This window comes from Myotis myotis, unplaced genomic scaffold, assembly GCF_014108235.1.
Source record: "Myotis myotis isolate mMyoMyo1 unplaced genomic scaffold, mMyoMyo1.p scaffold_m19_p_8, whole genome shotgun sequence".
NCBI lineage: Eukaryota > Metazoa > Chordata > Mammalia > Chiroptera > Vespertilionidae > Myotis > Myotis myotis.
This window is the reverse complement of record NW_023416390.1, coordinates 21515145-21531245: the sequence shown is the minus strand read 5'-3', so window position 1 is coordinate 21531245 and position 16101 is coordinate 21515145. Positions and strand designations below refer to the sequence as shown.

General features: G+C 52.6%; 1 protein-coding gene across 20 annotated transcripts in view; it reads left to right on the top strand.

Moving 5' to 3' along the window:
- The window catches only part of TNS1 (tensin 1), a 222503-nt gene that overhangs the window by 138114 nt on the left and 68288 nt on the right, over nucleotides 1–16101 (top strand). For all 20 annotated transcript variants that reach the window (XM_036319688.1, XM_036319699.1, XM_036319697.1 and 17 more), the window contains 9 exons: nucleotides 553–675; nucleotides 1085–1149; nucleotides 2628–2711; nucleotides 6328–6440; nucleotides 6826–6886; nucleotides 7162–7237; nucleotides 7841–7970; nucleotides 9745–9810; nucleotides 10930–11046. In XM_036319688.1, coding sequence (XP_036175581.1) covers nucleotides 553–675; nucleotides 1085–1149; nucleotides 2628–2711; nucleotides 6328–6440; nucleotides 6826–6886; nucleotides 7162–7237; nucleotides 7841–7970; nucleotides 9745–9810; nucleotides 10930–11046 — 835 coding nt within the window. The remainder of the gene's footprint in view (nucleotides 1–552; nucleotides 676–1084; nucleotides 1150–2627; nucleotides 2712–6327; nucleotides 6441–6825; nucleotides 6887–7161; nucleotides 7238–7840; nucleotides 7971–9744; nucleotides 9811–10929; nucleotides 11047–16101) is intronic.

Here is a 16101-nt window from a genome sequence, read left to right as displayed (position 1 = left end):
GTGAGTTTAGAAAAGTTTTGAGGAGCTGGAGACTGGGGTTCAGATCTGCCCTCTGTCTCCTTCAGCTTCTCTGGGCTGGCCTGAAAAATCAATGGTGTGTGTGGCCAGGGCCTGGAAAAGAGCCACGAACAGCCAGGAACCCTTTGCTCTGCCCTCGCCCTGAGCCAGGCCTTGGGGTTGTCTGTGGGAGCTAAGCTTGGGGGCAGTGCTGGGGGCACCATCACATTTTGAGGTCAGAGTCATGTGGAAGGGACCTTGCCTTTGTTTTACTCACACATGAGAAGTTGAGGCTAGGAGAAGGGCCGTGACTGGCTGGGGCCCCACAGCAAGCCAGTGTCAGAGCTGAGATTCAGGCACAGGGTCCCTGGTCCTGGCCATTGTCCTATCCCTCCACACCCCCACCTCCCAGCTGGGCTGATGGGCAGGGCAGGAACCAAGGCCCAGCTGCTGGTGGCCACTGCCTGGTACTAGCATGTGGAGTGTGTGCTGCCCCCACTGCCCTGGCTGACCGTCTGGGCTTCTGCCACATATCACTCCTGGCTTGGGCCGCAGGTACTGGAATTTGGCTGGCCTGACCTCCACACCCCAGCCCTGGAGAAGATCTGCAGTGTCTGCAAGGCTATGGACACTTGGCTCAACGCAGACCCCCACAATGTCGTCGTTCTACACAACAAGGTCAGAGTCGGCTGCAGGGTGTGTGAGTGTGTGTGTGTTTGTGTGTGCGTGTGCATGCCCATGTGTGAATGTATCCTTGGATGAGGGTATCTCCTGGCCTGTATCATTGGATTGTGTGAGTGTGGAAGTCTGTGTATTCTCCTTTCTAGGGATGGTAGATCCTGCCCCGGGGCCCCCACAGGAAGTGTGGGGCCCTCAAGTGTAGTGGGTGATTATCTGTGTTTCTTCTCTTTGAGACTCAGTTGCCCACCCTCGTCCCTCCCACATATCCTCTTCCTCCTCCTGGTCTCCCTTAGAGCCACACCCTTCTCTCCAGCCCCTGCCCCCTTCCCTCCAAGGCTCTGGATGGGCACTGGAGCAGTAGGCCGGCCTTAGAAATAAAGGCTTTTGTGTTTGGGGGCTCTTTCAGGGAAACCGAGGCAGGATAGGAGTGGTCATCGCTGCTTACATGCACTACAGCAACATTTCGGCCAGGTAAGAGGGCCCCCGAGCCTCCTGTTCTCTGCATATTGACCCACCACGATTTCTCCCTTCCTTGGGGCGGGAGGATAAAGACAGAGGGCGTCAGAGGTTCTTAGGATGAGGAAGGAAGGTGCCTGTCACACCCCAGGAGCCTGTGTGTGGAGGGCAGGAGAGAGGAGAGTCCATTCTCCCATTGTCTAGCCTTGGGAAATGGGCCCATCTGTGATTACCCCATCCAGCCAGATTCTTGGGGCCACTTTTTCTTGCCAAACTGCCTTCTGTTTTCCTGGGTGAGCAGGGAGGGTGTCCGAAGGAAATACTGGATCAGATCTGGGTCCAGCAGAACCGTCTGGGAGTTATCTCATCCATCCCCCTGTCCCTGGCCAGCAGGGCCTGTTCCCACTTAGGGGTTTGGGGCAAGACTAGTAAACCAGCAGTGCTTGTTTTGATTCCATTTTGCAGAGAGGCAGAGGGATCCATCCACTCATTGGTTTATTCTCTCGACAGTAGTTACTGAACAGCCACACACTGTTCTAGGTGCTGGGATACAGCAGTGGGCAGAGCCAGGCCACTGTCCCACGGACTCTAAGTATATAAGCAAGTGTATCCATAATAGCAGGTGATAAGATCTGTGAAAGAATGGAGACCAGAGCATGACAGGGGTCAGAGGAGGCCTCTGGAGAAGGCGATAGTTGAGTAGAGACCCGAATTAGGTGGAGGAGAGCGGGACCGGCTGAGTCACATAAAGTCTGGGAGGGAACTTCCCAGGCAGAAAGAGGAGGAAGGGACAAGGCCTGTGGCGGGAATGCCATGCAAGGGGCTGGCATGTTTTGAGCTGAGTGAGTGAGGGCATGAGGAGCAGGAAGTGAAGCTGGACGGGGGCAAGCCTTGTAGGACTCGATAAGAACTTTGGGTTTTTTCTAAGAGTGATGGGAAGTCGTTGGGAGAGTCAAGAAGGGGCAAGCTAGGTGATCGGTCACTACATTTTAAAATGATCTCTCTGAGTGCTCTGAGGATGGGTAGAGGGTTCTGTGGAGGGCTTGCCTGTAGGATGGCAATTTTACAGCTTTAAGAAATCCGTCTTAGCCTATTCTTTGCTTACTGGTGCGTACTCGCTGTGCACTTACTATGTGCCTACAGGGGCCAAGCTCTTTAGAGATTTTAGCCCATTTGATCGCCATAACAAACTTTGAGGAAGGCAACTATCCCTCTCATTTGACATGAAATAAAAAAGAATCAGTTTCAGGAAGATTAAATAACCTGTCCTAAGGATAGTGCTGAAGTGGTGGGCTAGTGATGGGCTCCCAGCTGTCTAGCTCCAAAGCCCCTGCACAGCACACAGGATCGTGAGCTGCCAGGGTGCTCTTTTCCTGAAAGCACCTCAGCACAGGGTGGCTGCAGGACTCTGCAGGTCTGGGGAGCGGGGAGGGGGCCGGAGGGGCTCTTGCACTTGGATGTTGGCTCCTCTCACCACCTGTCTTTTCTCCCAGCGCCGACCAGGCACTGGACCGGTTTGCAATGAAGCGGTTCTATGAGGATAAGATTGTACCCATTGGCCAGCCGTCCCAGAGAAGGTGGGTCACAGCCCAGTGCACATGTGTGTGCTCACTATGTGTGGGGACTAGCCTCATCGACCCACGGGGGATGGAACAGCATGCCTCTGTGAGGGTGTACTAAATATGCATGTTCAGGGGCCAGTCTGGAGGGGTCTGAGATCAGGGACATGGGTGAGCCCATGAGCAGCTGTGTATGTGCCCATAGGTGGGCAGGGCAGTTGGCTCCTGAGGCTGGTACTGGAGAGCAGCGGGGGGCATCGGTGGGGGACACATTGGTTTGGGTATAAGAAGGCGGATTGTATGAGGAGGCAGTGCCATTCTTGGTCCTAGAAGCAGGATCGCTTCAGTGTTTGGATGAATCTACAGGAAGCTGAGGTCCCTGCCACCTGCCCAGGGAGGTCACATACACTCTTGATAACAGTCACTTTTTACTGGGTGTGCTTTAAAAACTTTATCGAGGGCACTCAACTACGTGGTCTCATTGGAGTGCACAACAGCCCAGGCAGGAAGCAGGGCAAGGACTGAGTCAGTCATTCATTTGGCAAATTTCAGGCAGTCTGCTATGCTCCAAACACTAGAGATATCTAGTTGAATGGGACAAAATCCATTGCCCCTAGTGAGGTGATACTCTACTGAGAAGGATGGACATTATACAGAAAATACACAGACAAGACAATTTCAGATCGTGATTAGTCCTAGGAAAGAAAGAGGATAGAGTGCTGCAGAAATGAGAGCTGAAGGGAGGGGAATGGGGCTATTTTAATGACCATGGTCAGGGAATACCTCTCAGAGCAGGGGAATTTGAGCCCAAAGCTGAATAATGCCGACCTACCACATGACGATCCAGGGCATCCCCATTTTACAGGAGGGAAGCCTGAGCCCAGAGGGAAGGGATGTGACGTGGCCAGGGTCCACAGAGAGCAGTGGCAGAGCCAGAATGTCCTTGGGACCTCCCCCTGGCTGTGCCATCCACCATTCTGAGGGCTCCCCCTGGATTCAGCTCTGTGGGTTGCATGCTGTTTAGTGATGTCTGATTCACAGGAAGGCACAGGTAGTGTCAGGATCAAGTGGATCTTGGGGGGCTGCATGTGAGTGGGAGCCAGAATGGTGGAGTCCCAGGCCCAGAGTGGAGAACTGGAGAGTTGGACTCCGGCCTTCCCCCTGTGTGGCCAGAGCTGTGGGCCCATCACACCTGTCTGTGATGTGTCACATTGGGCTACACGCTAAGGCTATAGTGCTGAATCTCTCAGGCAAGGTCTCTTGGGGCTTACCTTCTGGTGGATGACACCCATGGAAATTAGCCATCACCGTCATTTCAGAGAGTGAGAAGTGCTTTGAAGGGGGTAAACCAAAACAGACCATGATGGGCGAGAGAGTGATGGGAGTGGGCACAAGGGGCTGACTCAGAGGGACCGACCTTTCTGAGAAGGTGACGTGTGAGGTGAGGTTTGAGAAGGGAGAAGGAAGCATCTAAGTGAAGGGCTGGGGTACAGGGTCTAGGCTGGGAGGTCACAGTGTCCCATTGCTTTCCTAGCCCTTAGGAACACTTGGCCAGCAGGACCCCCTTGCTGCATGTCCTGGGGCTTCCCAGACTCTCCGGGTTGGGTGTCCCCGACTCACATCACTCGTATCTTGCTTGCCTTTCTAGCAGTGTGCTGGCACTGCTGGGGACGGTTTCCGCCATTGGAGCGGGAAGCCCTAGCAGAAATGAGTGAGTCCTCAGGCAACGCAGCGTCTTACAATTCGCACAAGACAGCCGGTAGGCAGCCTCAGGTCAGCTGGATCAGAAACCGGACACCTGTATGTGCAGAAAATTCTGGCTAGGCTGCCAGACACAGCAGCTGTGGGTCCATGAGAGTGTTCCCAGGGAAGAAGTCTCAGGGAGGGAAGAGCTGTCATTCAAGTACGCTCTCCTCAGTCCCTGGCTTGACACTTATGGCTGTCAGCCTTGGTTATGAGACTGGCCTTGCCCTTGAAGGATAAGGGGTACAAATAGAGGAGCATGATGTTACCGTGGCACAACGTGGCTTGGAGAGAGCAGGCCGAGTAGTCACATCTCTGAAGCTGAAAACTGGAGAATGGGGATCAGTGTTACCTCTCAGGAATAGGATTATGCAGGGATTCCACAGTGCTTGGTGTGTGTGTGTGTGTGAGTATACATTATCTGTGTCTGCCTTGCAGCTCATATCTGCACCCACATCTGCTTATGGGTGTGTAATTCTGTTTGTTCCCAAATGTGAAAGTGCAACCGTTGGGTTTACCATGCAATCATTGCCACTTTCCCGCCTTCTTGTCAGTGTCACTGGTAAGGAATGAGGCCCTTGAGGAGAAGAGGGCAGGCAGAGAAAGAGGGAGGAGCTTGGCCTGCAGCTCCCTCATTCATTGTCACCCCACCCCCGGACTCATTGTCCCCAGCACACAGACACATCCTGTTGGCACGATCAGAAGTTCTGATAGGAACCCGCCATTCCAGGTTTCCGCTTTGAGTAATGGGGCTGGGGGCTGGGCAGGGGCCTGAATAGGAGCTGGTGCTGCCCATCAGATTATCTTCCTAGGGTTGTCCTAAGTGGCCCCACCCTGGCCCAGGGACAGAGGCCCACGGGCCTGGAGATGGGCCAGGGAGTCAAGATATAGGAGGGGACTATTATCATGGTCATGCGGGTTCTGGTCTCACCCACTTCAAAAGCCCATGTTGGCTCCCTCGGAGTCTCAGATGCATTCTGATTGGTTCAGCTTGGCATCCACTGGCCAGTCAGAGAAGGAGGAAGTGCTGGCCAGTGGTGGAAGGATTAGCCTCTGTTCTGGCAGATGCATTGGAGTCAGACTTTTTTCCTTCTCTCCCCATTCACTCTCAGCTTTGTGTGTTCTTGCTGTGTGTCTCTGGGAGGCTAATGAGCCTTTATGAACCTAATTTTTTCTTTCTGTTTAGAAGGAGTGGGATAGGTTAATCCTTCCATTCTTCTAACAAGATCTTTGTTAAAAAAATTAGGAGATGTTGACCCTAGAGATAGAAATACTTAGTGGAAGTTAGATATCTTCCAACACCAAATGAAATGCTCTAGATGGATTTTCATACACTTAGCATGATCTTAAAAAGTGGAATACTATAATTATTATGCTCTTACTGTTTGCTGGAGTGTCATCTGGCTGGTGGGACTATGTGGAGCTGACCCAGGGTCTGTGCGTATAAATGTCAGCTTGGTTTGGGCTCAGTATAGGGGTGTCAGAGTTATTTGATAGTGGATCAGCCTGCCTTGTGTAGTAGTGAGCAGTTGAAGGATGCCTGTCAGGGATGTGTGGGAGGAATTTTGGTCCAGCAGGAGATTCCTGGGCTGGGAGTGAAGCAGGAAAGAGATGCTCACGTTGACCACCAGAGGGCACTGGAGAACCCCAAGTAGGGGGTTTGGCTTGACCCAGCTCCAGGTCTTATAGAACCTGCTTTTTCTCCCTACCTGGAGCTCCAGACAACAAGGGAGGACTGTGCTGGGCTGAGACCTCAGCTACCTGGAGGCCTGGGGGCATTGGTGGGGGCTAGGCAGGCAACCTAGGGCAGTGTTATGGTGGAAAAGAATATGGGATGTCTCGGCCCCGGTTCAGACCTCCTTGGCTGAAGCTGCCCCTGTCCCTGCTCCAGGTACGTGCATTACTTCAGCGGCCTGCTCTCTGGCACCATCAAAATGAACAACAAGCCCTTGTTTCTGCACCATGTGATCATGCATGGCATCCCCAACTTCGAGTCTAAAGGAGGTACTGACCCCAGCCTCTGGCTTCCCAGCCCCTCCTGTCTTCCTTCACCTTCTCTGAAGAGGCAGCCATGGTAAAAATATAGGCTTGGATTGGAGTCTCAATGGCACCACTTCCCGAGCTTTCTTTAGCCCCAGTCTGTCATTTGCAGAATGGGTTTGATACTTGCAACACCTGCTGGCAGATAGTGGATGGGAAATGTTTTTGTCAACTTAAAGTGCCTTTCACATGAAAAGCTAGTATTCCTTCCTCCGTCTCTTTCCATTTCTCCTTCATCTTTTCTCCTTCCCCTTTCTCTCCCCCTCCTTTCTTTCTCCCCCACCTCCTTCACTCCTCTCCCTCTTCCCACAATTCCTACTGTTGTAGCTAACACCACCCTTCCTTGCAGGGTGTCGGCCATTTCTCCGGATCTACCAGGCCATGCAACCTGTTTACACATCTGGCATCTAGTAAGTATTCCACGGGAATGAGAGTCCCGGATGCCAAAGCTCCGAGGCTGAGGACCAGGAGCAGGGGCGTGTGTGTGTGTGTGTGTGTGTGTGTGTGTGTGTGTGTGTGTGGTGGTGGTGGTGGTGGCTGCTGCCCTGAATCTCTTCCAGGAGAGGGCAAAGGGATGAAGTCGGCAAGGTTTCCTAGTAGCCTGGTGGCAGAGGGGCAGCAGGGAAAAAAGCACTGCCTGCCCCCCTCCAGCTGTCCCTCTCCTCTGCCTGCCTCTTCCTCACAGCAACGTCCAAGGAGACAGCCAGACCAGCATCTGCATCACCATCGAGCCTGGGCTGCTCTTGAAGGGAGACATCTTGGTGAGTGCTGCCCCTCTGGCTCTAGCCCCTCCTCCTAGTTTATTTTTCTCCCATCTCCTCTCTTCCTGCGCTCCTCCTGCCTCTCCAGACAAGACTTCACTCCTGGTGGGCCACCAGCCTTAGTGTTGTAGGCTCTCAGGGTTCCTGCAAGGCCTTGCAGCCTCTGACAATGCTTGTGCATTCTCCGGCCTCGGAGTTGGATGCCCGCTGGGCTTACCTCTAATTCTGGAACAGCTCCAGGGAAATGTCTCCCAGTGGGAGCTCTTACCTCCTGGCTTCTTACTGGTGACAAGGACTCCCTCAATTCTAGCTTCAGCCCTTCCCCATCAATTTAAATCCACTCCTATTTTTTCCATTCTGATCTGTGTGCAGGAAATTCTTGAGAGGCAGTTTTATCCCCATGGGATAAGACTGGCCTCCAACTCTCTGCTCTTCTAGAAGTTTCCCCAGAGGCTCTGAGATCCTGTTTGTGTTGGTGACCTCTCCCTCACTGGGTTTGGGGTGAGCCTGGGGGGCCCAGCCTTGGAGCTGATAAAGAAGCTCCCTGGGACCCGGTTTCCCACCCGTGGGCACCTGATGGGCTCTGCTCTCTTTCTCGCCCAGCTGAAGTGCTACCACAAGAAGTTCCGGAGCCCAGCCCGCGATGTCATCTTCCGTGTGCAGTTCCACACCTGCGCCATCCATGACCTGGGGGTTGTGTTTGGGAAGGAGGACCTTGATGAAGCCTTCAAAGGTGGGCTCATTGAGTGGAGAAGTAGACCTAGCAAGGGATAATTCTATCACAGGGTAGAAGAGCAATTATGGGGGGGGGGGCATGGCAGCAGTGAGGGGGAACTGTTTCTGAGGGAAGGGAGGTGGTCAGGGGGATGTCTCCCTTTGTTTCTTTTCTCCATTCTTTTGAGGTTTGGTCTACATCACATTCAGGACTGGAACATATCCACATCTATCTATCCATTCATCCATCTATTCACTTGTCCGTGCATCTACCCACCTACCCATCTAAAGTTATCCATCTATGCACTCATTAATCCAAATCCATCTATCCATCCATTTACTTATCTGCTGATCCATCCATCTGTCAATCCATCCGCTTACCTCCCATATACCTACCCGTCCATCTACCCACCCATCTAAATCTATCCATCTACTCATCCACCTACCCACTTGTTCATGTTTTTATGCATTTATCTATCCATCAATCTATCCATCCACCCACCTATTCAAATCCATCCACCCATTCATCTGTCCGTCCATCTATCCATCCATCCATCCATCCATCCATCCACCAAGCATCACTTGTGTGTCTATATGTGCCAGGCGTGTGCTAGATCTTAGGGATGCAATGAGAAAGAGGTGAGTCCATAACCCCAGTCTTATGGAAGGATGAGACACACAAACATGACACTACAAAGTGATGCCTGCAGTGATAGAGACATGCACAGGCATGATGGGTGCCCCAGGGAGTGGACACCATCCTTGATAACTTCACAGTGTATGATGGTCTGTGTCCAGATTGGGCTCAGGGAGGGAGTGGAGAGCGGGGCTGGGACTTGGAGGAGGAGGGGAATGATCCCTTGTATAGTCTGGCTGGTGTAGGAGAAGGATGTGCCCTGTGATGTGTTTCCCTGCACTGGAGGCAGGAAGGTAAAAGCAGAAGATGCTGTTATAATTATAGAACAGAATGAATGTTATCAATCTTAACTAGGAACAATAAAGGAATAGTTGACACAATAAAGATGGGGTTGGTGAAAGATGGAAGAAAGGGAGGGGCACAAATTCCTTCTCCTACATAGAGGGAGTCAAGACACCATAAAAAATGGACAGATCAAGCCCAGCTGGTGTGGCTCAGTGGTTGAGCATTGGCCTATGAACCAGGAGGTGATGGTTCAATTCCCAGTCAGGACACATGCCCAGGTTGCGGGCTCGATCCCCAGTGGGAGGCATACAGGAGGCAGCCGAGTAATGATTCTCTCTCATCATTGATGTTTCTATCCCTCTCTCCTCCCTTCTGCTCTCTGAAATCAATAAAAATATATTAAAAAGGGACAGATCAAGAAATAGAGGCTTAACTATAGTATTTAAAGTTTCAAATGTAATCAGTAGAATAAATGATGATGATGATGATAATAATACCAGACTTTAGAAGAAGGGAGGTAGGAGTAGTAAAGTGAGCCAAATTATTCATTTTCATAGTGGTGAATCAATGGGGATTATTTAAAACTGATGTACCTAAAAATAGTGACATAAAAACTGGCTAATATTTAGAGTCTTAGAGGTAACCACTAGTAGAACAAGAAATATAAATGGTTAGAAATGTTACCTCAGGTAAGTAGGACTGGGTCAAGGGAGGGCAAGAGACTTAATTTTATATATATTTATATTTCATATACATATATAGCTTAATATATTATCAATGTGTATGTGTATTTTAATCTTTTCTAGAAGAAAACCTTTTATGGAGTCCTTTTTAGAAATTGGGTGCCCATTTTGTTTTTCTCCTTTTTCAGATGATCGATTTCCAGAATACGGCAAGGTGGAATTTGTATTTTCTTATGGGCCAGAGAAAATTCAAGGTATAATTCAAATTAGAATTCATTCATCATTCACTTCTTCCCCTCTATCCTGGCCTGTTCCCACCCCTCCTTCACCATCCTCCCACTGATCTTCTCTATAATTGTCAAGTTACCTAGGTGATTGAAAAGCAGGCCAACAGTAAAAGATCTGGGTATCATAGTGGACCCCCAGCTAAACATGAACCAGTGACTTAATCTCTGGGTAATAAAAATAAAAAAGCAGACAGAGAGGCGCTGGGTTGGATAAACTGTTCTAGTCCATTAGGTCATCATGCTATTATATTTAGAGACTGTGGGCCATGGAGGATGGAGGGTGTGGCTGAGGGGACACTCCAAGGTGCTGGCTAAACGATAGGCATTTCTGAGAACTGAGGTGATTCAACCTGAAGAGGAGAAGACCAATTTAATAATAGCCTTTCAGTCTTTAGACTGGTTATATGTGGAGACCAGTTGTTCTCCATCTTATCTGAGGACAGGATGGGAGGATATGAAGTTAGGTTATAGACAGGGGGACTCTGGATAGATTAAAGAAAGGCCTGCTAGCTCAGGGAGGCGACTCACCCAGAACGTCTGCCTGGCAGCTTGTGCTGTCTTCATTCTGGGCTTTCTCTGGATGTGTAGGAGGGATTCTGTCTCTCCCCTCAGATCTCTACCTAGAGTGGGGAGCTTCTTAAGTTGGGGGCAGGAAGATGGCCTGGGTGACCTTGTGTCTTCTCAAGGTCAAGGCTGTGAGCCCTGCTTCTCCCACATTCCCGCTGACCTCAGGGGCAGACTCTGGTCTCTCTGCACTGCTCCTAGGACACAGAAAAGAAAGAAGCAAAACTCAGCAGAGGGTCCCCCAGCTTTCTCTTGGGGGAGGGGGTCTTCATTCCTTAGTGCTCTGTCCTGATTTACCCCCATGACCTGGTATGAGCCTTTTCAAGAATGCAAGAAACCAGACCCCTGGGTTCTCCGTCCAACTGAAGCCACTGGTCCCGCCCCGCCCCGCCGGGGTCAAGAAAATGAGAAGTCCCGTAGGGAGCATCCTTGGGGGATCTTGCTGGCTTCCTCTGTTTTTCCAGCTGCGGATCTCTTTTCCTTTTCTCCTCACTGTCTTCTTGCCCTTCCCCATCCTTGTAGGCATGGAACACCTGGAGAACGGGCCGAGCGTGTCAGTGGACTACAACACCTCTGACCCCCTCATCCGCTGGGATTCCTACGACAACTTTAATGGGCATCGCGATGACGGCATGGAGGGTAGGTGGGACCAGTGGACCCCTGTCCCTCTCCAAACTGCACCCCCCCGCACACAGGGCCTGGGCTCTCTTGTTTGATGGGACACCATACTGGGCTCAGAGGGGAGGCAGAGGAGAGGTCTGAGGCACCTTGGAGAGCTCACAGTTCAGTGGGAGAAGATAAGGCAAACATGAGTGTGCTAAATAATGAAGACAGAAATAAAAAATGAAGCTAAACAGCCACCTTGAGGGTGTGCCATTGGTGCCAAATGAGTCCCTGGATGGCGAGTACTCTGAGATTGGGAGGGGAGGTATTTTGATTAGCTAGAGTGACCTGGGAAGGCTCCTCAGAGGAGGTGGCCTTGAGTGGACCTCGAGGTACCCCCTGTGAAGCCGACACAGCATTTGTTAGATTTCTTTTAAGTCCTGCTGCTGCAGTTCTGCAGCCTCGCTGCCTGAACTCTCTGGGGTCAGAGCACTGGGAATGTAGACACAGCATCTAGGGCCTACAGGCTTTCATCAACAGCCAACGAAAATGTTTGAGAGCTGGAAACAAACAGATAGGCTCCACAATTTGCAAAGAAAATGACAGAATTGAAATTAATACATGTTTAGCTACGGAACCTAACATTATGTCAGATGGTCAACTGCAACTCAGTTCAACTCTTGAGAGCTATGTGTGGGTTATATTTTTTTATGTGGTTCATTTGAATATGCGATGAGATGCAGGGCGGGGCCTCCAAAAGTGAGCATCCGGGAGCTCTTGAGATGCCCTGCCTGGGGTTTGGCCACAGGATTGTTTCCCTGACTTGATCCCAGGACCATGGAATGTGGGAGCTGGGAGGACCCTCAGGGCCACAGGCCCACCCCTCTATCAGTTATCTGTCGGGGTAACAGAGACCTCCTTGAAGGAAGGGTCTCCTGATTTACCCCCATGATCTGGATGTGTCCTTCCACCAGCGCCCAGCCTATGGGCTTCTCCTTCCAGCTGGAGCTGGTTCTGGGGGTGCTGCCCTGAGCAGGGGACCTTGGGCCACGTGGCAGAGCTGGGTTAGGGAGAACCAGGCACCCGCACCCTGCCTCCCTCCTCTCTCCCAGGTTCTGGATTTGTGGACTCCACCCTCAAAGCCTTTTAAGCCTTTTCTTGCATAAAGATTTTCGTTGTGACCTTGGAGACACCAGCATGAGTGATGTGGGAGGAGGGCGGTGGTTCGGTTAGAATTTAGGGCTTGGTGAGGGCCTGTTGTTTATGCGCAGCATTGCAAAGCTGAAGGCTTGTCCTCAGACCCACCCTACTTCCCTGTCCTTCCTCCCCCCAGGGATGCAGACACCACACCAGGGCCTTCCCCACCTTGCGGAGGCAGCCCCCCAAAGGCACTACTTCTCCCCCTGCCCCCGCCCCAGCCCCATCCACTTGTGCTAAGTGGCTGAGGATGAGGCAGAGGATGAAATAAATTAGTCTGAGGTACCAGTGGCTGCCAGCCTAATTGTTCATCTTCTGGGGATGTTTGCATTTTTAACAAGAACACTTGGCAATTTGAAGGAATTTTCAATGTCTCCCCATCTCTCCCTGGTGTGGATTCAATGCGATGATAAATGTAAAAACATTTGGTAAACTCTAAAGTGCCAGGCAAATAAAAGGTAACATAATTAAGGGGGAAGAGGAGCGACTGTGGACGGTCAGGGCTTGGGACACTGGGCTATGAGGGAAGGAAGAGGGAAGGCGGAACAGTGAGAGGCAAGGAAGAGGAGGGAGAGGCTGAGAGGAGGCCCTGGACTCCTCCTGGCCCCTGGCCTGCCTTCTTCCCTTCTGCAAACCCGCTCCCCTAGGCAGGGGTGGAACCAGAGGGACCTTTTGGCCAGTTAAAGGTCAGCTGTCCTGTAGGGACAGAGGGGCTCCTGTCTGGAGGCTGAGAATTGGCTCTATGCCTAAAGGGTGGGCAGGGGAGGCAGCTCACGCCCTGGCATCCTCTCCCCTGGCCTGGCCTGGAAGGGGAGCTGTGAGCTGGAGTGGTCACCAGGGCAGGCCCCACCTGTCCCATGGTGTGCTCCCTGCTGCTGCTGGGCCGCAGCGCCCACAGGGACAGGAAAGCAAGCTGTGAGCGGCCCTGGGGCGGGAGCAGGAGCCTTATCCCCATCCTGCCTGGGGTACTTCTGGCAGGCTCTAGATCCTGGGGCCCAGAGATAAAAGCATTTTCCTTTGGCCAATTCTCCAGGCAAGAGAGGGAAAGCAGGAGGCCTGTGTCTGTCTCCCTAGCTGTGGACAAGTCCCTGTGCCCCAGTTTCCCCATGTGCCAGCTGGGGTAGGGGCCCCTAATCCCCAAGATTCTGGGGTGCTCAGGAGATGCTTAAGCGGGAGCGTGGGAGGGGGCCTGGCCGTTCCCTGGAGTGATGGGGCTGGGGGTGGCCTGGGGTGATGAGGCACCTCAGGCGGTTCTGCCTGTTCTCTGGGACGTGCTGGACCAGGACGGCCGGCTGCCCCAGGCACTGCAGTGCAGTGGGTGAGCAGGTGTGCTTCCCAGGTCGCCTGCCTGGGTCCAAATCCCAACTCTCCTCTGCGCTGCATGTCTGGGGTCCGATTACTTAGCCTTCCCGTGGTCCTAGTGTCCTCATCTGCAAACTTGGGGCCGTAATAGTATCCATGTCGTTGGGTATAACAACTTCCAGGAGAGGCAGGTTAGTGTATGGGTTAAGAATGTGGCCTCTGGAGTTAAACCACCGGGTTCAAATCCTTTGATAAGATGCAATCCTCTTGGGGCCTCAGTTTCCTCTGCTGTAAGATGGGGATTCAGTGAACAATTTTCTGGGTCAGCAGTTGTGGAGGGGCTGCCTGCTGAGTTTTCTCATGAGTCTCTGGCATATCAGTAGTTGCTGTGGCAGCATCTCAAGGGTCTGCAGGCAGGGCTGAGGGAGAAGGCCTCTTGGCCTTGGAAGACAGCTCTGGTTTGGCCACATGCCAGCTGTGGTGCCAGTGCTTGGTAGTCACCATCTCTTCTAACACAGGCACCTGGGAAGTGGGCACTATTTTTTTAAAAAAATATATTTCTTTATTGATTTCAGAGAGGAAGGGAGAAGGAGAGAGATAGAAACATCAATGATGAGAGAGAATCATTGATTGGCTGCCTCCTGCACACCCCTTACTGGGGAATGAGCCCACAGCCCAGGCATGTGCCCTTGGCTAGAATCGAACCTGGGACCCTTCAGTCCGCAGGCTGACGTTCTATCCACAGCCAAGCCAGCTAGGGCAGGAAGTGGGCACTGTTATACGGCTAGATGGGGGAACTGGGGCACAGAAGGCTTAAGTGCCCTGCCCAGGATGGCCTAGCTAGTTAAGAGAGGGTCTGAGTGTGAAAGCCAGCGCTAACCACTGAGTAGTCCCGGGTTGACTGGCATCTCCAGGGGCCTGTTCTGGGTACCTGTCCTGTGGTCATAGCTGGGTCCCTGCTGAGCTTGGGTGAGTGTCTGCCTTCTTTACCCTCCTCCCCCACTTCTCACCCCTGGGTGGACCAGATCACCCTGGTCCTGCCTCTCACAATGAGGGAGGGCTTGGAGGTGGTGGTGCGTGCAGCGAAGGACCTTGGAGGCCGCCGGGCTGGCCCCGGGGCAGATGCTCGCAGGTCTCCAGAGCAGGGAACAACTGAGACACATCCCTTCATGTCTCTCCCCCACCTCCCAGGATGTGAGGGGCTGCTCACTCAGGAATGCCTCTGGTGAGGGGCTGGCGTCTCAAAATAGGTGGAGAGTAATGTGTCCAAGGTGAGATGAGGCCATTGTGGAAGCAGCCTGCCTCTGCTATTTCAGGCCAGCCAGGGAGTGGACAGGAGCGGCCGGGCCAGGCCAGGACCTCTGGAGCCCACTGGGTGACTCAGGGGAGGGTGGGGGCACTGAGCCAGGCACTCTGGAACGAAATCGTCGCTGGCCTGGGCCTGACTTACCTTGTCCCCTCCCTGGAATAAGGGGCGGCCAACACTGGGGTCAGAGCTCCTGTTTCTCTGGGCAGCCCTCCAGGTGACCTTGACCGTTCTGTGTTTAACTCCTCCCTCGCTGCCTGTATCCCCACCCTCCATCCTCCCAATTCCGGACTCAGGTGGGTGGCATTGTGACGCGTAGTGCATTCCTCCACTCGCTAGGACAGCCCTGATTCATCTCAGCCGCAAAATGAAGGAAGAAAGCGCCACCTGGGGACTTCGTTCTCCCAGGCTGGCGTGGCCCTTGCCAACCATAGAGCCCATCTAATGCCATCCTGCCACAGTGGGGAAACCGAGGCTCGGGAGGGGAAGGGACCTGCCAAATTGGGAGGCAGTCCCCACGTGCGGAACCCACCTTTGCATGATCATAGCTTCTGCTGTACCGGCAACCACACTGGTGTGGCAGGTTGGGCGATGTTGCCAGAAGTCATGACATAAGAAGTGGAGCTGGTACTTGAATCTAGGGCTTCAACTCCACATCCCTTTCCACCTGCTTTAGAACTCAGCTTGTTCGGCTCCTACACACCCCTATGTCAGGTGGCTCCCCAACTTCTCAAACCCTTAGGTGACAGGGAGCTTGCTGCCACGCAGCGTGGCCCATTTCACAGCATGGATAAGCCCAGGAGATTGAACCAGAAAAGAGAGGGAGAAGGAAGGGTGTGCTTCCCCATGGGGGATCGAGGCTGGGGTGACCATGGGTTCTTGGGGACCATTGTGACTCACCTGCATTTAAACTAAAAGGAGGGGGAAGCGAAGAAAGGGGAAGAATCAATGGAAGCTCAATGTCAAGAACTTTCTGACCCTAGACGTGTCCAGGCCTTGGGAGAGGTGACTGGGAGGCAGGGGGCCGCCTGCTCTCTCAGGGACCCCTTTGTTTGGGAGCAGTGCCCTCTGCTGAGCCCAATGGCCCGGTGTCTTAGATTGGGCTGCCACCACAAAGCAACACGGAGTGAGAGGCTTAGAAAATAGACATGAATTTTCTGACAGCTCTGGAGGCCGAAAGTCTGAGATCAAGCTGTCAAAAGGGTTGGTTCCTTCTGCGGCCTCTCTCCTGGACTTGTAGTCAGCCATCTTCTCCCTGTGTCTTACCATGGTGCGCCTGGGTCCTA